Raw genomic sequence first — 24,740 nt, forward strand, 5'->3', positions numbered from 1 at the left:
GAACAACATGTCGCTTGAGAAACCAAGTGTTTATCTAATCCTCTTCGCGGTCGAAAAATCTTCTTCCTGGTACGTCTAATTCGCGTCTCAGAATAATGTCGAAGCTAGAAGTTGTTCTTAGCTTAAGCTTTAATCCAGTTCCACACCTTTACGCAAAAGATTTCTTCGCTTTACAGTTTGACAGTGTCCGCAAAGTGTTTTATTTTATTTATTATTAAACATACAAAATCTGACGGTATTCCAGGCGATAACTAAAGGTTTATAAAATATTTCTTTCTTAGAAGAAAGTTTATTTAAGGATAAATAATAAATCATTTAGATCGAAAAGAATAATTATATAGTAATCAAAGTAGACATAAATTTAAAGAAACTGACTAGTAAAATTAAAAAATAAAAATTTTTGTTTTTTCTCAAAATTCTAGCGTTAACTTCAAAATTTCTTGTTGTATCAATCTTGGTCGTATTGGACACTTGGACACTTGGACATTAAAATGTAGCATCCAAATAATTATAACAATTAAGTTTGTTATATATATATTATATTTCTATCATCACAAATTTAAAAATAAGGTGAGTAGGAAAATTATTTCATAGTTGCGTGGTTAGTTGCGTACTCAATACGAGTATAACGATTTAAATATATATATCAGATTTTTTATTATAATATTAGAAAGGTTAACTAAAACGAAAACTATTAGAACTATAATGCTTTTAACCTTTTCAAAATCTATATCCACTTCTTTTTAAACTTTTTTCAAGGAGGCACCATCCAATCCATCCGTGGCAAAAGAATATGTTAGGAAAACTATATCTCAATTTTAAACCATATATAAACTTTCATATAAACTAAGTTCAGAAAGAGGTGAGTGAGATTATTAGATTATCTTACACAAATTAATTCCAAAGATTTCATTAAATTATAATAGCATTTCGATTTAAGATTCTTTCTCTATAAAATTTCTTTATACTGGATAAAAATTTCCACTTATTATTAAAATGGAGTGAAGTTAAGGATACGTGTTGTTTCATCATTTATTATAATATTAGAAAGACTAACTAAAACGAAAACTATTAGAACTATTATGCTTCTAACCTTATCAAAATCTTATATCCACTTCTTTTAAACTTTTTTCAAGGAGGCACCATCCAATCCATCCGTGGCAAAAGAATATGTTAGGAAAACTATATCTCAATTTTAAACCATATATAAACTTTCATATAAACTAAGTTAAGAAAGAGGTGAGTGAGATTATTAGATTATCTTACACAAATTAATTCCAAAGATTTCATTAAATTATAATAGCATTTCGATTTAAGATTCTTTCTCTATAAAATTTCTTTATACTGGATAAAAATTTCCACTTATTATTAAAATGGAGTGAAGTTAAGGATACGTGTTGTTTCATTATACACTACTATAGATAATGATTCCTTCGACTTCGTAAATTTTTATAATACACATTTCATTTATAAAAATCTTACTATATATCCTTATCTTATGCAAGTTGCTTTGGTTAACAGTACTATATTAATGTGTAATATTCATTATTTAATAAAAGACCAGGTAGGTGGAAATTCAATTAATTATTATTTGTTATATATCTTTAATTCATTGAAATCTTAGATTTTTTTTGAAGAGAGTTTCTCTTTTGGTTATCAACGGATATAATGAATGATTGACTGGTGGAAGGAAGTACATACAATATTTAAAAGCAATTACAATGAAAGCATATACCTATATACATGTATATATACATATATGAAAATTTATAGTACAAATCTATAATGAAAGTGAGTAGTACATATATGGTATATCGAAATCTTCATATTATGCATATGATTTCTTTTGTATTCCCTAGAAATAACCCTAAAAGAATTACTTTAATTAAAACTCTCAAGTGGATCAAAGTAAATCTGTTGAAATCAATTAAGCATATCACTTGAGATATGTGTAAGAAAATATTAATATATCTGATTTGATGAAAAATTATATATAACTTTTAAATTTCAGATTGTTCATGATGTAGTGAATGTAATGGAGTCGTCGTCTATGGAACCATTAGTTAATTTGTGTTTATTTTATTTTTAATCTGGATCAAAAATTTCTGAAAAATAAAGTTAAAATATATTGTAATATCTTTTTTAATTGTCTTACTTTGATTTTTATAATGAGGGAGTTGTCTTGTATGTATTTGTATTTTTAGTTCCTGGTATTGATAATTTGGGAATACACTTGTTTTTGATTATGCGAAACCAAACAGTGTATACTTTTCCTGATATCATAATCGATGAGGAGCAATCTGTAGTAGTGCCAAGCTTTTGAATATGAAGAACACATTGAAACGAATCGAATGCGTTTGCTGTATTCATACAATAAAACGGGGAATTAAACTTTACAATAATGTTGCTTTTATATATGTTAATAACGGTGCTGTTGTTAATTTGGAAAGATGTAAAAGTTTTTCGTGTATCTCTCTCTCTCTCTCCAGAAGATAGCAAAATATTTGCAGTCATATATTTTTTTAAAATTTATTTATAATCTATACACTAGCAAAATTTGCTAAAGTGAGCTTCGTCAATTTTAAAATCCATATGATCGAGCTAGTAGTTCTGCTATTTAAAAAAAGACTCATCGATTTTCACAGCACAAGGTGTAATTCATCAATCCAACAGCGTTCATGAAAAATTTGTGTCTATCCATCCATATTATGAAAAACTTCGCATTCATATCTTGATGGTGCAAAACTTTCAATCCGCTTGATCATTGTTTGCATTATGATTTTAGTAAATGAGCATTTCAACGGCTAATATTTAGGATCACTTTTGCCTTAGTGACTTCATCTAGGAGCAAAATTACTCTTCTTAATGCGAAGAACCTCCGACAGTAATGCTTCAATATCTGATACACACTGCAAATGCACTATTTTCTACAGTTTATGGGCTGATAGCGTAGTCACATCATATTTCTTCAAAAATAAAGTTATTGACAACGAGATCGCGAAACTTGTTAAACAACCGCTCTCTAAAAATTGAGTAAATATGGTCTGTTAGGTTTATCGTTTTAAGAGGATAGTGCGGCATGGTTCTAGAGCAACCATCGATTTGAATTAACCTTTAATGGCAACACAACTTTCATAATAGTGCTTTTTGTACAGATGTTTGAAAGCACTAGTCTATGGCGATGAGCTATCAATGGGGGTAAGCTATCAATGGGGGTAAGCTATCAATGGTGGTAAGCTATCAATGGTGGTAAGCTATCAATTTTACATTTAAAAGTCAAAAGTGAGATATCGTAGTGAATGATTGAAAATATGATGAATAATTCAATCTCGATATTTTACTTTCTCAGATTCTCCCATGTTGTCATATGACCGGAATGATTTTATCAGTAATGCTATAAAAAAAGATCATCCTTTTATATATTTTTATTAAAATTGCATAGTTTTTTTAGTTAAATGACAACATTCAGGGTGAAAATATAATATTATGGTATATGTAGTGCAAAGTAAGCATTTTCATTGTAATTGTTTACTTTGATATATCATATTCATTCGCATGTGCAACATTATATTGCAATTATAATTTCTGTTATTAATTGCTCTAGTTGTTTAGTCAGGAAGTAAATGCATAAGTGGCGGGTGAGCGATTTGCGTGCTTTCGGCTTATTTTCATGCTCTTTGCTGCCTCGCTAATGAATTATTCTTTAAGCTCCAATTTGTAATTAGCTGTTGCCTCTTTTCGACTTGCTAATATTGCACCTTCACCAACCTTTCTGCGTGCTTTTAATTACTATGCATTCTTGGTTGATTTTTGGCGCAACGGTTCCGCTCGACCCAATGTATCTCAGAGGTCAGCTTATGTGTTTTATGCGAATTTTAATTGCATATACGATGCTCCGCATGATGCACAACATGCATTCGTGATCTTCTTTTTGTGCTTCAATACAAAAAAAATGATAACATTTTTATATGATCATTAATCTCTTAATGCTCGTATATTGTTTAAGGTGTTTTCTTCCAATGTGAAAATAAAACAGCAACAAACCTAAAGCACATATTGAATTAATGAGAACAACTGTATTAATTTAAAAATAAATTTCTTGCAAATCATACTTACTGCGAGTAATAGCATATACTGATCTATGTATCTTCTACGTACCGAGATTTTTTAGTTGACCGGTTTTAATATAAATTAACTTTCTATGACCCGCATTAAATGTATTCAATTCATATTATTGTCCTTTTCTATATATTAACCCTTTCTGGTTATTATATGGTCTACAGTTAGCAAATATGTTAAAAAACAAAAAAAAAGTAAAAAAAAAGCTTTTTCAAAAAATTAATAAAATTTTTAAAAAAAATTAAAAAAATACTGCCATAAAGCAATTATAGATAGCACAAAACTTGGCTTTAAGAAGACTAATTAAGATTTATTGGTATATTAGAACAACAGACATGCATAGAGATCTAAGGATCGACTCAGTGAAAAAATGTATCAAGGACAAAGCCCTAAAATTATTCACATAAGTCGATATGTTGCCCAACCCCGCCCTAACAAACCTTAAGTCCACCTAAGGACGCACAGGAAGATGTGCTGACCTACGATCCGTCATCAGTTAAAAGATAAATAAACGATAATAATTCTAATATAGTTAAAGCTTAGTGTGGGACAGGGATAAGCCCCCCCAGCCACAAAAGAATAAAGGTGCGCAATAGCACTAACTCAAACTACAACAACAACAACAAAAATTTTAAAAATAAATTTTAAAAAATATTAACAAAAAATTAAAAAAAAATATATCAAAAATTTTGATATAATACAAAAAAAAATTAAATTAAATTATAGAAAATAAATAAAATTAATGAGAGTTAAAAAAAAAAATTATAAAAGCTTTTAAAAAAAATTAAAAAAATATAAAAATTTTAATAAAATAAAAAAAAATAAATAATAAAAAAAATAATAATAAATAATAATAATAATAAAAAAAATTTAAAAAATATATTTAAAAAATTATATAATAATGAGAAAAACTGTCCATATTAAAGTTTGTTTTAAAGCCCGATTAATACAATAATTATTAAATCTAACTTTAATATTATTATATATACCTGGTATCTGCATAAGTTTTTTCCTGGTGTTTTTTTTTTTTTTGAAACTGAGTAATTTTCAAAGAAAATCAATTTTTTTTATTAAAAAAATTGGCCATAGGCTTATACACATTTCGTCCATCTTTTAACTAATTTATAAACTCTATAACAGAAAAAGTGTCTTTTGTCTTGTTCGGAAAAGGATTTGTCAAGACATATTCCAACTTCTTCGATATTACTGAATTGGTACTCTACAAGCGCGTACCCTATTGAAGCGAAAAGGTAATAGTCAGCTGGCGCCAAGTCTCAGAAGTACAGCAGATGTGGAAAGTTCTCTCACCCAAATGATTTCAAGGTATCTCCCACTAGTTTTACTGTATGAGACTGTGTATTGTCATATAATGCATTGCCATTTCTTGTCTTATGGCCCATTCATTCCATGGTCCAACGTAACTTATTAAATTGAAAAATATAAATTATTTCAATTTAATTTTATTGAATGTTTGTAAGAGTTAATCATAGTTAATCTACGAGATATGATATGATGATTTAAAACCGTACAGAATATTTTAAAATATTCTTATGGGTATGCATTTCGATATTTGTGTTATAGATTATTAGGACTACTAATACTACTAAATTATACAACTATCGTTATCTTTTCGTTTTTCGATTAATACGTGATTTAAATTAATCATTTGTTGAGAATAGAGTTGTGCATTAAGAGTTTCACCGGTCTTCAATAGTTCATAATACGCAACCGTTCTGGTATAACCACGCATGGTCTTCTTTGCCTAAGCGATTCGGCCTTGATGTTAAACTATCGGTCTCGCCAGGTCTACTTCTATGATTGTAGTTTGATATTAGACAAATAAAATGACGTACATGTCAAACTAATACGCTATATAGCTTTCATTTGCGCCATCTCTTAGTTAAACGCGAAAAAACTTAGGCATACACCTTTTACTTTAGCAACAAACTATACCAGCACATTAGCAGTAGTATATCATATATTAAAAAATTTTCTAAAACATATATGAATAATGGAATAGCGATTTCTTTTTGTTTTAGATTTTTACTGGATTGGTATTATTTCCGTTAATTATTCTATGATATTATTCATCGATTTAAAATAAAAGTAATTCAAAAGGGAACTTGAAGGTGACAAACCAAATGGAAGACCAATAACAATATTATATTAAATTTACAAATTCTATAAAGTTGCTATATAACTTTTATAAACACTCATTGGTAAAGTTAATAAGAATTATAATTCTGTAATATGACGTAATTATGTGTATGAATTGTTTTTTAAAAACTAACATGGGAAATATGGATTTTTGTCTTCGATTTTTGATAAGTATTATTTCATTTAATTATATTATTTTATTCATCTCAGAAAGTACTCAGGCACCTAAACCTTTTTAGCTCATGTTATGCAGTTTTTAAATATTATTTAATTTTTAAATATTATTTAATTTTTAAATATTATTTAATTTTTAAATATAATTTATTTTATAATTTGCGAAAAAGCAATACTAACCCTATGGAAGATCCTTAACAAAAGGTCAGTTGGCTAATGACACTAACATTTAATTTCAAATTTGGTAAGGTAGGTGTTCAACCCTTGGTACTTGCAGTCAAAAAAAATTATTTACGAATAATTAAATACAATAAATAATTCCAAGACCAATGATGATGGGCATTTGGCAATACTCGAAACAGCTGGTATGTTCTGCCAAAACTTTAATTAATTTAAAAAATTAGAAAAAATTTTTGTTGTTGCATTTTCACTACTGTTCGATACAAACCTCTTTATTGACAACAAGAGTTTATATATAAAAATTTAGTTTCTTTCGTCAAAACAGGCGTTAAAAATCAATTTAAAATAAGAGCTACTAGGCAATATTACGATACAATCATCACAAACTTACTAAAAAACATAACAATCCGATTTTAAAAAAGTTTATACTATTATTTCAGGGTTTGTTTAAATTATTTATTTAAATAATTAAGTAAACAAATTGTCCATTCATACACAGCCACCACGTATTTTATCCATAGATTTAAATTTTCTAAAATATATTTAGCTTGTTATGTATCCAATGATTGATTTGAAAAAATATATAATATAAACATTTTTATAAACCCAGGTTTACAAAGTTTGTTTATCCATTGCCAAAAACATAAAAACATACAAAAGTCATTCCATTGTACCCCAAAACAGTTCAAAGTCTTGAATATACTGTCAGAAAAACCGAAACATATATCACATAGAGCTATATTTAAAAAGTCAGGTGTCTTCTCGAACTCCATTTTTCTTCATGCAATATCATTTCACACGCTTTTTTAATAATGTATGGGTAACGATTGAATTTGGGAACCCATAGTGGTCCATCCATAGTGGTCCGTAGTGTTCAGGAAATCACATAACAATTTTCAAGTCATTGCTGTATATTATTATTTAAACTTATTTCATTTACAATAAATGTAAAAATTGTAATATAATACATATATTATATATTACAGCAATAAAAGATATACATAAATATATATTTTGGCTATATAGCTTTATACGCTAGTGGAAGAAATTATCACAAATTACGGAAGAAACATCGTTAACTTTAAAAAATTATAACCAGGCTCTCACTGCATCTTGAATATACAGATAGTTATAGATCGTATAGGTTAAAACCACTTTTAAAAATTGATGCCTGACTTCTTTCAGATATCAGCAGGCCATTAAACATTTTGCATAAACACTTATCTTTAATATAGATTTTCTGAAAGTAGGTACCGCGCTTGGTAACATCAGACTTAAAAAATCTTAAACTCAAAAACAAAAATCGGGAAACATACTCCAGTATTAGAGGTTTTTACAGTAGGTGAAAAAAATAAAAAAAAACAGTGTGAGACTTGAACCCGCTAAAACCACCTTTTAGGGAAAAATTTAAATGATCTCAACCATTAGACTTGAAAGTCATCTGGCTGAGATCTCATTCCAGTAATCAGGGGGAAAATATAAAAAGAAGCTTGCAATTAGTTACAACCGATAGTTGATTTAGAGCTGATAGCTGATATATTTCGAATGAATGGCTGATATATAGAAGCTATTAGTATCACATATTGTAAGGAAACATATAGCGATAAGCACGCCCCGGTACATAGCCAGGACACTCAACGCATAGAATTTGGTTCAAATAATTTTACTGTTCATTTAACGGGTCACCATGGACTGCATTATCACCTCAACAAAATGGGTCTGTCCAAAAAGATAAATTGTCAAGTCTGTTTAGAAGCAAACGCGACTTCAAGTCACATACTCTGTGACTGCCCTGGGTCGAAAACTACTCTCCCCTTCTGACATTAAGAGATCCTCAACGACTGTCATTCTGGCTTTCATTCGGAAGGCGGAAAGTCTTCTGTTGGATTAGAGTCTGTTACAGCACAAATTATCACCCATGGTCGCAGTTCGCCGCTCCGTTGGGGGCTGGTAGCGTATTTATTTCTATTCCAATTTCTATTATTCATCGTAAATGGCTATTTTAGAAAGCTTAACACAATACACAATATTTAGAAAGGCTAAATAAGTTTGAACATCGCTGGGATGATTATATAGAGTAAAAAGAAAAATAAGATAGTTTTATCTAAGGTGGTCGTAAAACTTCTGATTAATTTCATAAATAATAAATTCATGTTAAAATTAATGTTATTTTAATTATAGTAGTTTATTTCAATTATGATTATAAATTACAAAATTTATTTATATACCAGCCAGTCAGTCGCCAACCATTTGCCTTCATGCAGAACGTCATTGCACTCTTTGCTTCGAATATTGCATGCAGTTGTTGCAAAAATATACTCTAAAAAAAAGTATCTCTAAAAAAAAGTAAAATAATATTATTAATAGAGAATAAAAAAACGAAATATACAAAATAAATAAAACTCACAAATAAAATATGTGATTTATATTAGATGAAGAATTACTTGATTTTAAAGAGCGATAGCAGTTTATTAGACAAAGACTGATAAATTAATTGCAATAGTCGAGAAAATTTCAGTACAGCACCAAGTGACGACATTTCCAAAGCACTTAGAATCGCTACCACCAAAACTAATTTTTGACTGATGATATTTGAGATGATACCAAAAAAGATTTCTTCAGATCGATCTGAATCTTTATCGGACATTTAAGTTTTGTACGACTTACATACATTTCCACTGAACCTATTTCAGAGTTATACACAAAGAAATAAATAGGTCTTGTTCCATACATGTTGTCACATTTGTACGGAACAAACATCTATAATTTACAACTCCCCTTTTCACCTGGGCAATCATAAATTAAACATGGTACGCACAACCAATACATAAAAAAACATGACTCGATAACTAAGATACAATACAGTGCGTACAGCATCAAAATTCTCAATACTTTTTGAACACATTCTGTAAATCAGATAACTCAACCTAACTTGAAATCGTCACTTTATAGTTGGTTCCGATATCTGTAACACTTTCCTGCTTTTATTGATCTCAAAGGAGGATTAAAAACGGTACCCCTGTGTCACTCCGCAAATATAAAGCCCAATAAATATATTGGGAAGTGGAAAACTCTCATACAGACTGTACTTTATTTCAATAATAATAAATTTCTAATAATTTTGAATCAAGTTGGCATATATTTAAAATAAAGATACTTCATTTATTTACAAAAATAAATTTATTTATAATTCAGTTTTCATCATTTTAGTTGCTGCTTTCGTATTGCAAAATTTTTGTATATTTTGGAGTAATTTATATTAAACATTTTATTTTTCCAAATTCAAAAAAGAAATTGCAATATGAATATTTTTGTAATAGCAATACTTTGTCTAATAATAATCCTGTTATTACATATATTTTTCCACTGTACCGACCCCGTAGTAACATCACCATCTTCTCCTTCTTGGAAAATATGCATTCGTCTTCCAAAAGAAGTGAACATTCGTAGTAAAGTCAAAAATACTAAACAAACAAATAAAATTGGTGTGAATAAACTGAATAATAAAAAATGGAAAAAAAATAGGAGTCCTGGAAACGACAAAGCTCTCCTCAAGCTGAAATCTAAACGAATCCTACCAATTGGTGGAAGTCGTAGGGAAGCTACCTATATTACCAAATTTAAAAAACAAAAAAAATTTGCAAACAAACAAAATAAATTCAAGGACCAGGTGGATTTAGAAAATCCAGAAACTTTTAATGCTACAGAGCACCAACGGGAACAGGAATTTGACTTGGAAGTGTGAACTGAATGCCTACGAAACTATTGAGAACGGATGAAGAGAACAATCTTAGAACAATTTACAACTAAGATCTATGAGTTATTAGTTGAGGAAATTTCACACTTCAGGGAGTTTGATTTTAAACAAACACCTCTTATTAATTTGGTGAGTAGTGGTCAATAAGGTTAGTTTCTCGCAGAAAACAGCAATATGAGGACAATGAACGGGAGGATTAGCAATTGTAAGTTTACCTCATTAAGTTTTTAGAATTAAATGTACACTAATACCCGATTTGCGTCATTAATTGGAACGACCAAATGCGACGCATTTGAATAAAAATTTTGTATATTTCAATATGTTAAAATTGCCATATCTTCAAACCCTCTAGTGTCTGTGTGGAAGAAATGATAGTATGTTTAACGAATAAGTTGATGGGTGGTAAGTGAAGCGGGGTAAAGAAATATAATAATATTTATAGCTCCTACGCTTCTCATGATATGTGTAGCCTACCTAAGCCTATCAATTATAAGTTTGAGCAATGGCATCGTGTAAATAAATGATTAAATGGATTTGCTTTACAAATTCTCCGTCAACAGTGCCCTGTTATTAAAAACTTAAAAAACTTCAAAACCTATTTATTTAATTTTAATTATTTATATTAAAATTGTGGAAAGCTCTGCAGGCAATAAACCTGATACTAATAGCACTACATCGTCCACAATTACTACCTCTTTTACTCTTTTCTAGTTGAGGATAACAAGTAGTGAATTCATTGCGAAGAACATGAGAACACTTTTTTGCCACACGAACTACCAATCTACGTATTATAAATTCTAGTACTAAGTATAGAATAGATGTTCATTAAGAGGACATCTAAAATATTGTGTACAACAGTTTATACCATAGAGTTTTCTCTAATATAGCCTGGTAAATTGAGCGATCAATCGACGATCAATCTTTAGATCATTAAGCTGGAATGAACTAATGATTTGAAAATATTTAAAATCAGTAATTAATGATTTTAATGATTATTACTAATCAATGACTAATGATTTTAAAATATTTTAATCTCTAATGATTTTATAATATTTAAACGTAAATACAAGTAAAATTTCTGCTCATTTTTAGAATGAAGACCATACTGATCTAGCTCAAAGCCCTTGTGAGATAATTGATTGACATCACAAATATCCAATTTAAATGCATATATTTTGGAAAATTTAATATAATTGGAATGATTCCAACCGAACCCGGACAAGTATGAACTTTTGGTAAATTAATTTTATTTTTTTATTTATTTTAATTTTTATGCCAAACATTGCCAAAAAAAATTCAAATTCATTAACAAATAATAATTTGATTATAATTTGAAATAATTTGAAATTTTGTTGATATAAAAATATAATTTGATATATACCTTCTTTCTTTAAAAAGTACAGACAGACATACCCAAGTAAAATTAAGTTAAGTGATTAATAATCACTTAATCACTTAACTTAATTTTACTGGGGTCTGTCTGTCTGTACTTTTTAAAGAAGGAAGGTATATTTTTAATATTAACAAATATAATAATAAAAATAGATTATATAGAAATAAGAACACTAATTTATTATTTATATTTAAAAAATTTATATTTTATAAAAATAATTGTTCTAATATTTCGACTATCTTCGATAGTCATCTTCAGGGAAACTAAACAAAATATACAATGTTCAATTTTATAGCGGAAAATTACAATTGTTTATAATATTCGTATAAGCCTGAGCACAGTTGTCCGTATCCGTTTTATAATTTAGTCTTATACTATTCGGAATTTTAAGTATTGAAAGCGTTTTCAGAAAACACCTTTTATTTTGGTTTCTTTGTTCATGTAAGATCTTGGGATTATCAAGATCAGGCTCATGTTTGCAGCCAATACAATATACAGCCAATACTGTACTGGCTTCAGCACCTCTTTTATTTTTCAAATATATTCATGAATAAATAAAGAATATAAGGAATATATAAGGAATACATAAATTAGTCAATGAGATAGGTGGGACCCTGTAGTACCCCCAGCTATCAAAGAGTAAAAGTGCCCAGTTGCGCTGATTTGAAAAAAGGATCAACATACATACATATATACTACATTAGATTTGTCCGTATTATTTATTTTTGTCACTAAGTACCAGAACTCTTCTAAATTGAATGCAGTGTTTAAAAAAACGTGTTTTGGATGATATTAACCTAAATATCTCTAAAAATTTTAAGCTCAAATATAATAGTTTAAATTATACATAGCCAAAAAAATAATTTTTTTAATTTATATTATTATCAACAATGATAAAAGAAAAATAAAAAAATATCCCTTAAAATATAATTAAAATAATTTTAGGGTAAGGAAAAAAATATTATACCAGCAACAACGTTTCATGGGATGCTGATATCATAACATAATCCAGACAAATTATGAGAGATAACACAAGCATCAAAAAGGGAGAAGATGCTAAACTCAATAATTTATGTCAAAATTAGTAAAAATTTACTAAGTATTTTCAATCCAGAACATGAAGAATTCAAACAGTAAAAGATTTAAGAATATTGTTAAAGAGGCAACAATCTATAAACAAACGTGAGTCTGTTTGAAGAAACATCGTGGAGTCAATACCTAAACCATATCTTATAAAACTAAAGATTTAGTAGAGATTTACTAAGTATTTTCAATCCAGAACATGAAGAAACCAAACAGAAAAAGATGTAAGAATATGGTTAAAGAGGTAACAAACTATAAACACACGTGAGTCTGGTTGAAGAAACATCGTAGAGTCAATACCTAAACCATATCTTATAAAACTAAAGATTTAGTAGAGATTTACTAAGTATTTTCAATCCAGAACATGAAGAAACCAAACAGAAAAAGATGTAAGAATATGGTTAAAGAGGCAACAAACTATAAACACACGTGAGTCTGTTTGAAGAAACATCGTGGAGTCAATACCTAAACCATATCTTATAAAACTAAAGATTTAGTAGAGATTTACTAAGTATTTTCAATCCAGAACATGAAGAAACCAAACAGAAAAAGATGTAAGAATATGGTTAAAGAGGCAACAAACTATAAACAAACGTGAGTCTGTTTGAAGAAACATCGTGGAGTCAATACCTAAACCATATCTCATAAAACTAAAGATTTAGTAGAGATTTACTAAGTATTTTCAATCCAGACATGAAGAATTCAAACAGTAAAATATTTAAGAATATTGTTAAAGAGGCAACAAACTATAAACAAACGTGAGTCTGTTTGAAGAAACATCGTGGAACTACTGATTATTCGGTTTCAATATATTAGATAAAATTTCATAATTCTTCATACCAGTGGTCATCTAACTTTAGAAAACAAAATACAAAAGCAGCAACTAACATAAAGTCTATTTTTTTATTTGAATCAACCAAGACATATCACATAGAAGTATTGGAACTGATAACATAAATTTAGTACATTAAAACTATCAAACATTATGATTATTAGTGGTTTCACAGTAGCAATCGTAATAGTTCTTTTTGGCATTATAGATATTTCAAGAGGTCATTTCTCCATGCGAAATAAACATCAGGCAAATTATTGCAATTTGCTCTTTTAGTGTCGTTTTTGGAGACATCCTTGAGACTAACCTTTTTTTTTCAAAAATCATCTTTTAATCGACGTGAAAAATTCTAATTTGTTATACACACGATTTATATATCTTAGACCAAACTTCTTAACTACAAAAAATTTTGACAACTAGAATACTATAACTAACAAAAAAATTTACATTGAAAGTTATATGCCATAAATCGCATCTCTTTCAGAAACAATGAAAATATGTGATAAATATATATAAACAGTTCTTAAGCTTATATATTCGCAAGGATTATGTAAAAAACCTTCACAAATATATATATGTTTAGACACATAAAAATAAAAACAAGATGCAAAACTTAGCCTTTACGTAGGCGGCCATGGCTACTGGCTTTTATATGTCTGGAACGCATGGCTAATTTTGCTGAGTTACTACTTCAAAAAGGACCACACAATAACTGAAGCATTCAATATAAGTAGTCAACATCGTACGAGTTATTCCCAAAAAAATTCAATTGCTTGACAAAAAAAACTTACTAGTTGATAGAGTAATATTCATGCCGAATCGATCAAAAGCCAGAACTAGGGACCTTCTAATGCTGAACAGAATAGGCATCCAACTTGTCACAGAATTTCTCACTTGACGTTGCAAAGTAAACAAGCATCTATCGAATAAGCATCTATTTATTACAAGAGACGATAACTACAGACTTCGTCACAAAGAAGAGGATACAGTAGAACACATTCTGTGTCACTGTGATAGTCTTGCCAGACTTAGACTTCAGTACTTATCAGCTGCCTACCCACTTATAACGGAAATAGGCAACATCTCTCCAACGGACATAATGGCATTTTTAACTGCTACACGTCTATGGAACTAAAATGGATGTGTCACAATAATCTTCAAACGGTGCAGTGCCATGGTGACAAGTTCTCAACCCGTTTAAAGTGTAATCTAATCTAATATTCGGATAAGGGATATTTTGCGGAGACTATAATCTCTTTTAGTTATTTGAACAGTGGCATATTTCACTATAGTGATTTAAACAAAATAATTAAACAAAAATTTATGAAAAAATTATAAACATTTAAAAAGTAGTCCGTTTAGTATTATGACCTTTAATTAAATTTATAACACAATTATCAATTATATTCACTCCGCTAAAATTTACTTCCTAAGTAAAATATAAAAAATCCTTTAAATATGAATAAAATTATGAAAAAAAGTCTTTAAACTTCATTTATATACTTGAAAAAATTTGAACGAAAAGAATATATAGTCCAAAATATTAAAAAAAAAAATAAAACAACGATACATAATAGTTTTGGGTACAGGGAAGTTTGTTATAGAAGTCTTTTTCCACCACACAACGTTATTTGTTTATTACATTACTTTTGGAGAGTTTTATTTGCAACTTGGAGAGTTATTAAATCTAAACACCAGCAATATATAATTTTTAAGCATCTGCTTTTATATCTATCAAGAGAACTATATTTCCCTCTAAACTACTTTCGAAACTATCCAAGTTTTTGCTACAGCCACAACACCAAAACCTTACAGAAATCATACCAGTAACATCGTAAGTACAACTCTTGCCCCAAAATATACAATTGCATAATATATAATCTATAATATCTATCAATCTTGTACAACATTTCATCCTCTTTTTAGATTGAGAGGGCGTGATAGATGCCATTGAAATAGTAATAATAGGATAGTAATAGAAAATAGTTGTTTGTATTAACATTGAAATAGTATTAGGCCTTATATGTTGCAATAATCCCAGTACATTAAACTCATTTGCTTATCTTGGTATAATAGTATTAAATCTGAAATAAATAGAACTATATAAATCAGAATTTAATAGATTCAAATATATATATAAATACCATGGATTTTGCACGAATAAAACAAAAAAAGTTCGCAGAGCAAGAAAATGTGATTTTATTAAAATACCCATGTCTTCTTAATATTTCTGTCTAAAGTAAATTAACTCACTTTCAAAAAATTACCTACTGTAGATGTAAAAATGAACTTTACTATGGACGCAATTTTTGGACCATATAGGCAAGCGGTTTTAGCATTCTTATCTAAAAGAAAAATATATGAATCAAGTTGCCAATAGAATAAGTATATATTTAATTCATTATTTTATCAAGCCTTCACCTTTTTAGTTTCATAACATAATTTATTTGCTTTAGCTTATCTTCTTCTTATTAGCGTCCGTTTTCCCTAGTGAGGCATAGAGCCGTTATTTTAGCTTGTACTACTGCATAGCCGCCAATTAAAGCCAAATTACTTAAATAACAAAAACGCATTTATAATTACAAATTTTTACATTTATGTCCGTCATAACTTAAACTAAAATTAAAAACTGTTAAAATTGTTTTCTACTAAATTTAAAATTAAATTCAATTTTTTTAACGTACCTTTCGCTAATCTTAACAGTAAATCCTGATAGAGAAACCTTAATTAATTTTCAGAAAAATCAGCTTTGTTAATGATATGTAAAATGATATAAACGATGCTGACAATGCGCCATTATTTTTAAATATTATTACTTCATGCCAACACATCTTTCGCATTTTTATTTAATACATTTTTAGCAAACAGAACTTATTTTTACTCATAGTACTCATAGTAACTTTGAGTAAACACTGTGTATACACAAGCGCGTTCCACCAGCAAATTTTCAAGTATTTTTGTGTAAATTTTACTTCTGTTTTACTCATGTTTTACTATGAGTAGCTCGTGGAACAGACCTAATGTAAAAATATGGTCGAGTTGCCAACTACTTCAAAATTTTTATATAACATACTCATATTTTAGCATATTTAGCATATGCTAATAAGCCGACCATAGCTGATGTGACAATTTAAAAATTCTATTTATACTTTCCTCAGATTTGAAAAAACTAAAGGTGTTTTTATATGTTTATAGAATAAATATTTTATACTTCCATAAATAAGGGTTTTACAGAACTTATTTTTAATAAATAATTTAAAAATATGGTCGAGTTGCCAACTACTTCAAAATTTTTATATAACATACTCATATTTTAGCATATTTAGCATATGCTAATAAGCCGACCATAGCTGATGTGACAATTTAAAAATTCTATTTATACTTTCCTCAGATTTGAAAAAACTAAAGGTGTTTTTATATGTTTATAGAATAAATATTTTAAACTTCCATAAATAAGGTTTTTAAAAATACCTAATGAGCTGATATATATAAACACCAATATATAAATCTTGTGAGAATCGAAGTATATAAATGGCTGTTCTGTGCAGTGAAAAAATTTTTTACATGCATATTCACACTCAATTTTCTTTTATGTTATTCGTTCGTTTGATTTCGATATTTGATACAATTGAACAATATTTAAAAAAAATATATTCTTATAGTACTTTATGTTATCTCAATAAACTTATTTTGACAATTGGTTATTTACGAATTGTATTTAATAAGTTGCATCTTTTCCATGCTATAGAAAATTATATTTATAAAGCACAATTTCTTATTCACTTCAATTTAAAGAATGTTGTCGATTTTAACAATCTTAAAACAACTTTTAAGGCTCGCCTAAACGGAGTGATTCACTGCTTATTGTGATATAATTAATGCCATTTATTGAAACAAATGCTAATTAATGGTCCATCTTGAACTAATCTCGTTCAATAAATTGAATATTTCATATATTATATAATATAATTTTTCATATATAATTTTTTTGATCAGTATATCTTCGTCTTCCAAATAAATTACTTCAATGAAAAACTATAATAAAAAATTTTTACTGAAAATACAACCGTGCAGTTGGTAACTCTATTTTGGTTTGTGCTATTGTCAAAACTGTTTTGCGATTGGCGCTAGACTTTTACGTTTGAGCAGCAAATAAGTGGAATAGAACAAAAGTTAAAGAACTTAAAATAAACATTCTTAAAGAAAACACCGTAAAAATCCAAGAAGCAATATAGCAATGGATATGTACGTTAATAGTGACAGCCAGAATCTAGGTGACGTTAGCCATGGAAAGGAGAAACAGTCTCATGCCTCGCGCCAGGCTTTTGGTGAACTTAAGAATGTCATCCGTAATTCGGCAACTCCATGTACAAATATTGGTTTAAATAATGACAAGGATAAAATTGGTATGGAGAAAAATAATTTTAAAAAACCTATGCCAAGCCATGCGCCTTCAAAGGATGTTAATGGTATTAAGACACCACGTCTTAAGGAACTAGTCGACAACCATTCTAATGAATTTGACGAAGGCTTTATTGATTCTATTGACTTTAATCATTTTAATGGTTGCGAAAAATGTAAGTTAATGTAAGCATATTAAATATACTGAGTTTTAATTTTAACATTTTTTTTTTAAATCGTATTTATAGCTGATCAAGAAATTTGGTCAGAAATGGGTGCATTGGAAGATTCATTTATAAACAAATTAATAGAGGGAGTAAAGGAAACTATGAATTCAAATGATGATGAAAAACATTTCGAAGATGATTTTACAGATTTGATGGATATATATACCAACTCTTTGATGCCCAATTTAAAGCAAATTGACGGCGAACACGAAGCGAGTGCAAATCTATACCAACAGATTGAAATACCAGATTTATCATTATCAGATGATGATTTACCTTTTTTAGATGATTAAAACGTTAATTTATTTCATTCAGTAACTAGTATATTTTGTTCCGTTTGTTTTCTTTTTATTTTGTATTATTTTTATGTAACATTATTATTTTTGAATCGAAATTGAATATAAAATGAAATGAAATCTAGCCACTCTAGAAGTTATATTGTGTAATTTTCTGGCCATCACTTTGAGTGTGGTGTACAATTTATACTATAAAAATTGAATCACCTACTTAAATAACGTAAATATTGTATGTTTAAATAATTATAAATATGTGTATAAAATTTATTTTTAGTTTAAGAAGCATATATGCTTAATTTTAGATAAAACAAAGTTAAATTGTAGAGATAATGTCTTCTTAAAAATTGTCTTACATATTAAATTAATCAGATTAAAATTGTTCATTGAAACTTATCAAATTATAAGATAAAATTAATTTTTCATAACATTTATGATTAGGATTCACAACATTGTGGTTTGAGAAGTGGCCGGAGGGAGCTTTGTTTCAGAAGCAGACGTCAACTCTGTTCGAATACCGCTTGCAGCTCTTATTGTAGTTCCAACGTTTACAGGGTAGACGAAGCAAGTATACTTACTCAGGAATGGTGCAACTACCCGGATCATAACTACATATTTTCTTTCTGTTTAACTTTTGATAAGAATCTACCCGCCTTCTCTCAAAAAGACTGCATGAGTTTCAATGATTCTTAATAAGAAGCTACCTGTTTTCTCTCAAGAAAGCACTCAGTAACAACTGTTAACTACAGAAATAAGAATTATTTTTTATATATAATATAAACCTGTTGATTACTAATGTCTACTCAGATACATATGTATGTAGAACTATACTATACACAATTATTTTAACATTAAGTAAGTAGCCGGTAAAGTCGACTGTAATGTGATAATTCAAGAAAATAAAACAAGCTCTACTTAAAAAATAGGAATAGATTATATCACTTACATATAGGAAGCATTTAATGCAAGAGTCAAAGTATACTACAAGAAAGTATGGCTACTAAAGCAATTCTCGTGAATTATTAAAGTTCAAAGTGAGTTCCTATGGCTTTAGGGATATATGCATATCACAAAGTGGAACATTTCACGTCTACTTACTATAGAATCATTTAGAAATGGAAAATCTACAGCAGTTTGTGAAAAGATGTCAGGTATTCAAAAAGTTCCAATACACATATTTTCAAGAATTCATATTGTGCTAGTGTAACGTTATCATTATAGTATATCCTTAATTTATTGGAACAAAGATTTTGTTATATTATGACCACTAAGCTTCGATTTACAATGCATATCTGCATGAGGAAGCAATATGACTTTAGTTTGGCGTTATAAGTCATTTATTTGTTATTAAAATACAATACTTACGACTGTTTTTAATTTACTATGTATGTATGTCATATCAACAATTTTTTATTTGTCTCGTATAATTTAACAGTTAATGTGTTTTCCCTACTAAACCATTTAAAACCAATAAATTGAAACACTTTTTAGCTCTTCAGACAATTGTCTGCTTTATGTATAGTTGGGACACCATATTGTTGGTAGTTAATTTATTATATATATCGATAGTTTATCGATCAATTATTCAGCATTGTTCCAAACTCTTCAAATTATTAGAAGTTATAATTGTTTTTTAATTTGACATACAATTACACACAACACTATGTATTGCCAAACCCTGTAATAAAGGCTACACTATCTATTTTGTATAAATTATTATTTTACAAGTTTTGCTAGAATTATTTATTAAATAATATAGCTATTAAATTTTAACCAAATAATTTTATTAACACACAAATATTTTAATTATATACATTCAAAATACATTCATAAATAAATAACGTTCAAAAATTGTTTAAATAGCTCAATAAGCATATACGAGTATAATTTCAAAAATTGATTTGATGTTTTAAGCTAACAGCATTTCAAAATACATAAATTGGTAGTAAATTTAAAAATATATTAAATGTACTTATTTAAATTTTTATATAAATACATATTTTGCAAATTCTTATTTATAATTATATTAAGGTACAAACATTATAAATTTTTTCTTATAAAATAATATGCTTAACATTCACAAATTTATTTTAGAATCGATATTATTGCTATATATTTAAAATATATATAATCTTATTTAATTGTTTAACAATCAGTGCGCCATTCACGTTATTTAAAGCCTCGTTACTTTGAACTTTCCATTAACATATAGAATCAATCTCTACAAGCATTCTGTTTAGCAATAGAATTTTTAGCAAATATATTGGTCTTTTGTGATTATATGAAAGCTTTAGTTTCAGATATATATGATCTTTTGAATGCGATTAATACTTGCAGTCATCACAAATATTTTATTCCATTATTTTGTACATAATCGTATAGTATATTGTTGTTGCTGTTCTAACCGTTCTTACGATAAATGGCATAAGTTGTCTGGAAAGATGAATACCTCCGAGACGTTGTTGCAGCCAAAAATCAGATTCCGATATGTTGTTGTGGTAACCATAAGTCAAGATCCAAGACGTTGTTGTTGTTGTGATAACTATAAGTCATGGTCCCAGACGTTGTTTTTGTGATAACCAAAAGTCGAATATCGATAGGTAGAACCGGCCGCGCTTGGAATACCTCCGAACAGCACGCTAATATGCTTTTTATGCACTAAACGCCTGTAAAGTGCACGTTGTATATTTTTATAATTTTATAGCATACACATTTATTTAGAAAAAACTGGAGTGCTGAAGTAAATGCTTAACAAAATTTATAGCTAGTTTTATATTGTGCATATATTTGACAAAAAATGCGTAGTGCTCCTGTTTGGTGGTAATGGTGGAAGATATAGTTTCAATTTGTTTATCGTTCAAAAAGTTTAAATGCTAGCTAAAAACGTTTAATATCTTTAAAGCAAAAGAGCTTCAGTCTATCTTATGCGTATTAACAAAATTTTAATTTCATTTTTGTAGTTTTTGGTACATTACGTATGGTCAGCGATATACGTTTACCACGTTGAAGACAATCACCCATTTTATAGACTGTTTCGCAGTTTTCATAATTGCGTATGCGATCACACAACACGTCTTGTGTTGATTCACTTATAGCATGTAAATAGTCTGTATATAAAAGATCCTTTAGTATGAGTAAACTGCGTGGTTCTAGCAATAATTTAAAGCATACACTTCTCTTGTAACAGCTTTTTTCTTCATCACTCTCCATATCATTAAGCTGTACAAATTTTTCATTTTCTGTCATATTACTGCAATCTCTGGAAGTTGGTGTTTTTTCACGTTCAGTAAATTCAAGTACAGTATGTGAGCCACATGATATTGTTGATACGGTGGGGTAAAATAGTGGGCCATCAGTGTGCGCCATTATACCTTGCCCAGGCAAATATTCATTGACCAGCACATGATTTGCTTTTTCTGTTTCAAAGATACCTATGAAGTGTATGGTCAAACAGTTAATAAAAAAATTAAAAATAACTTTTTTATCTACATACCAAAATTATTGATTTTATCAACGTACGTTTGCAGCCATTGAGGTATTTCCTCAGCTACCATGCCTTTGGAATGGGGCACCCCTCCGTAGTTAATCAAGCGACGATTAAGTAATTGCGTCCACTTAGGTTTTGGTGCATGCTCCACTTGTCGCATTATATGCTGTTCCTCTTCAGACGTTATAAAGTTTGGAATATACGTAATAGTAGGTGGACACTGCAAATAGGCAACATTAACCATTAATTATTTACAAATTTATATTAAAACCTTCCAGTTTTCTTAGTAAACTTACAGTTCGCACAACAAAATTTGTAAAATCCATTTTTATTCTAATTGCAACGGAATATAAATTTTTATTAGTTTTAGTAATTAAAATAGACCAATTTATTACCAATCCAATTTTATAATTTTCAACTTTCGGAATGTTATTGCTGACACTGGCCTTGAAAAATGAACTCTTTTGTTTTGGTATTTTTTCGTACTCCACAGGCATTGCCAACAAAACATTTTTATTCGCATATGTCATTGAAAACACCTGATTGCAAATTGATATTTGCGCCTATTCTGCATAAAAAAATTAAAATGTTTAAAATAAGTATACAGTCCATGTTGGAACTAAACTTGTTTTACGATATTTCTCTATTCTTCTCTATTTTTGGTTTTTATCTTTCAGTTGGTGACATTCATATATCTCATATACAGATACAGGTCTTGTCGAACACTGTCACTCCATCTTTTTCGCCATCTGCCTTTTAATCTGGCTGTTCTAACATCACTCTCGACGATTCTGGTTAAAATACATAATACAAAATTTAAATAACTGTTTTGTTGTAAATAAAATAGGGAAAAGCAAAAGCTCATATATTATTAAAATTATGAATGCACTTATAATTTGTCATCTGTCTGTCTTTTTATGGCTGGTCAGCCATAGCATTTGCCTTAGTAAATAACACAATAAATGATATGAAATGTAATCTATAATATAAATATTTAAAAGCACAAGTTTCAATACTTTTGCATTATTATTTATCAGTTATTTAATTGCAGGATATCAGTAAATGTTATAAAATATTTGCGAGACATGAACCAATGTGATTTCTTCTCAATGTATATAGGATATATAATATTTATTACCATTTTTTAAACCATGGTTTATTTTTTTTTTGTTTTTGTGAAATCAAATAATTTTGCACATGCAACGATGCACAGACATCCTGAATACCACTTATATGTTTTATTACGTTTATATTCTCTTCATTAAAAAAAATTTTCCACTTTTCGATTCTATTAAATTAGAAATTATTTCAGCAAAAAAAAACATTTAATAATTATATTTATACATCTAACACAAGTCAGATGTATTTCGGCGTGACTTTTTTTTTTGGAGAAATTTTTTGAGTAAAATTGTATAGTACGATATAATAAAGAGTTTTCAAGAAACTTACTCATTCTGATTTAAGGAATGGAGAAAGTAAATAATGAAATTAAAATAGCTTTTAACTAGACTTTTATTTAAAGTACGTACGGAGACATACCGATTATAATTTATAAATACAAAGCAGCTTAAATGAATATTATTTATGCATACATTTACATTTTATCATGGAATGCAATTTTTCGTTATTTTATATTGGCAATGCTTCTCGATAAAGCGAAATTCCAAATGTCATGAAAAATAGCGCCAAATTTGTTCAAAGTACCGCAAGTTGGAGTCACAGACGCTGCGTAATTTGTGTTAATTTTTGTGGTAAGTATTTATGATTCATTGCTAAATTAATATTAATTATAGTTCAAATTATAGTTAATATTTCTACAATCTCAGCTATTAAAATGAAAATTGAAAAAACCGTACTTCGTTGGGCAAAATTGAGTGAACACGCATTCGAACCGGTGCGTGGTTCAGTTAAGGCTGCTGGTTTAGATTTACGTAGCGCTTATGATGTTAAAGTGCCGGCACGTGGTAAAGCTTTAGTCAAAACCGATATACAAGTCCAAGTACCAGAAGGCTCTTATGGACGTGTAGCACCACGTTCAGGTCTTGCTGTTAAAAATTTTATTGACGTTGGCGCTGGTGTCGTTGATGAAGACTATCGTGGTAACTTGGGTGTTGTACTTTTCAATCATTCTGATGATGACTTTGAAGTAAAACGCGGTGACCGTATTGCTCAATTTATATGCGAACGTATATTTTACCCGGAACTCGAACAAGCAGAGAAATTAGATGACACTGTACGTGGTGCTGGCGGATTTGGTTCAACTGGTGTTAAAGAAATACCAGAAAAAGAAAATAGTGGCGTTGTTGCTAACTAAAAATAAACGTCCCAAAAAGTATTTAAATAGCATTCCGTTATGTTTCTTGTTATTGGTTTCGTTTTGTATTTTCATTTATTTTAAAATTTTTATATCATTTTCATCAGTTTAATATCTCATTTCCAGTAAAGGATAGCTTTAATGAAATCTCTGTTTATAAAACTACGTTACAAATAAAATACAAATAAAATGAAAAATAAAAGTAGTTTTTAATTTTAGTAAAACATGAGATTTCTAATTAAGTCTTCGCTTTTATAATTAATAACAATTTCAATTTGACTGTTGTTGGTTGATGAGGTTAACGGGGTATTTGTGGGTACTCG

The 24,740-nt window shown here is 28.7% G+C and overlaps 3 protein-coding genes and 3 long non-coding RNA genes across 9 annotated transcripts; 4 read left to right on the plus strand and 2 right to left on the minus strand.

Annotated features, from left to right (window-relative positions):
- The first annotated feature begins 390 nt into the window (after positions 1 to 390).
- Positions 391 to 2,096, plus strand: LOC119687786. Of its 4 annotated transcripts, XR_005253263.1 has the most exons (7): positions 391 to 570; positions 760 to 862; positions 941 to 1,239; positions 1,318 to 1,564; positions 1,625 to 1,791; positions 1,860 to 1,951; positions 2,012 to 2,096. It is a non-coding gene; the product is annotated as an uncharacterized LOC119687786 (long non-coding RNA). The 4 variants fall into 4 exon arrangements; XR_005253262.1 differs by lacking the exon at positions 391 to 570 and having other exon boundaries at positions 730 to 862; positions 1,304 to 1,564; XR_005253260.1 differs by lacking the exon at positions 391 to 570 and having other exon boundaries at positions 730 to 862.
- A 7,795-nt stretch (positions 2,097 to 9,891) lies between these two features.
- On the plus strand, positions 9,892 to 13,750 carry LOC119687785. Its single transcript, XR_005253259.1, has 3 exons — positions 9,892 to 10,592; positions 11,480 to 11,622; positions 12,726 to 13,750. It is a non-coding gene; the product is annotated as an uncharacterized LOC119687785 (long non-coding RNA).
- Positions 13,751 to 15,869: 2,119 nt separating this feature from the next.
- Positions 15,870 to 16,600, minus strand: LOC119687787. The gene is made up of 3 exons (XR_005253264.1): positions 16,380 to 16,600; positions 16,117 to 16,248; positions 15,870 to 16,040 (listed from the first exon to the last, which is right to left on the minus strand). It is a non-coding gene; the product is annotated as an uncharacterized LOC119687787 (long non-coding RNA).
- Positions 16,601 to 17,739: 1,139 nt separating this feature from the next.
- On the plus strand, positions 17,740 to 19,019 carry LOC119687784. The gene is made up of 2 exons (XM_038102273.1): positions 17,740 to 18,272; positions 18,345 to 19,019. Exons 1-2 carry the CDS (start codon positions 17,933 to 17,935, stop codon positions 18,614 to 18,616), a joined length of 612 nt encoding a protein of 203 aa, XP_037958201.1. The 5' UTR covers positions 17,740 to 17,932; the 3' UTR covers positions 18,617 to 19,019.
- Positions 19,020 to 21,164: 2,145 nt separating this feature from the next.
- On the minus strand, positions 21,165 to 22,433 carry LOC119661944 (alpha-ketoglutarate-dependent dioxygenase alkB homolog 6). The gene is made up of 3 exons (XM_038071463.1): positions 22,400 to 22,433; positions 22,110 to 22,323; positions 21,165 to 22,047 (listed from the first exon to the last, which is right to left on the minus strand). The coding sequence occupies exons 1-3, from the start codon at positions 22,427 to 22,429 to the stop codon at positions 21,548 to 21,550; spliced, it is 744 nt and encodes a 247-aa protein (XP_037927391.1). The 5' UTR covers positions 22,430 to 22,433; the 3' UTR covers positions 21,165 to 21,547.
- A 1,348-nt stretch (positions 22,434 to 23,781) lies between these two features.
- LOC119689119 (deoxyuridine 5'-triphosphate nucleotidohydrolase) lies at positions 23,782 to 24,596 on the plus strand. Its single transcript, XM_038103865.1, has 2 exons — positions 23,782 to 23,854; positions 23,909 to 24,596. Exon 2 carries the CDS (start codon positions 23,938 to 23,940, stop codon positions 24,415 to 24,417), a length of 480 nt encoding a protein of 159 aa, XP_037959793.1. The 5' UTR covers positions 23,782 to 23,854; positions 23,909 to 23,937; the 3' UTR covers positions 24,418 to 24,596.
- Positions 24,597 to 24,740: the final 144 nt, after the last annotated feature.

This window comes from Teleopsis dalmanni, chromosome X (assembly GCF_002237135.1).
Source record: "Teleopsis dalmanni isolate 2A chromosome X, ASM223713v2, whole genome shotgun sequence".
Lineage (NCBI taxonomy): Eukaryota > Metazoa > Arthropoda > Insecta > Diptera > Diopsidae > Teleopsis > Teleopsis dalmanni.

Bases quoted from the DNA above. Each gene is read 5' to 3' on its own strand.
- LOC119687784 (XM_038102273.1), top strand. From the start codon at position 17,933: ATGGATATGTACGTTAATAGTGACAGCCAGAATCTAGGTGACGTTAGC. The intron at 18,273-18,344 runs GTAAGTTAATGT...TCGTATTTATAG, and splicing joins TTTTAATGGTTGCGAAAAAT to CTGATCAAGAAATTTGGTCA.
- LOC119661944 (XM_038071463.1), bottom strand. From the start codon at position 22,429: ATGGATTTTACAAATTTTGTTGTGCGAACT. The intron at 22,324-22,399 runs GTAAGTTTACTA...GCCTATTTGCAG, and splicing joins CAAATTTTGTTGTGCGAACT to TGTCCACCTACTATTACGTA. The intron at 22,048-22,109 runs GTATGTAGATAA...TACACTTCATAG, and splicing joins TGATAAAATCAATAATTTTG to GTATCTTTGAAACAGAAAAA.
- LOC119689119 (XM_038103865.1), top strand. From the start codon at position 23,938: ATGAAAATTGAAAAAACCGTACTTCGTTGGGCAAAATTGAGTGAACAC.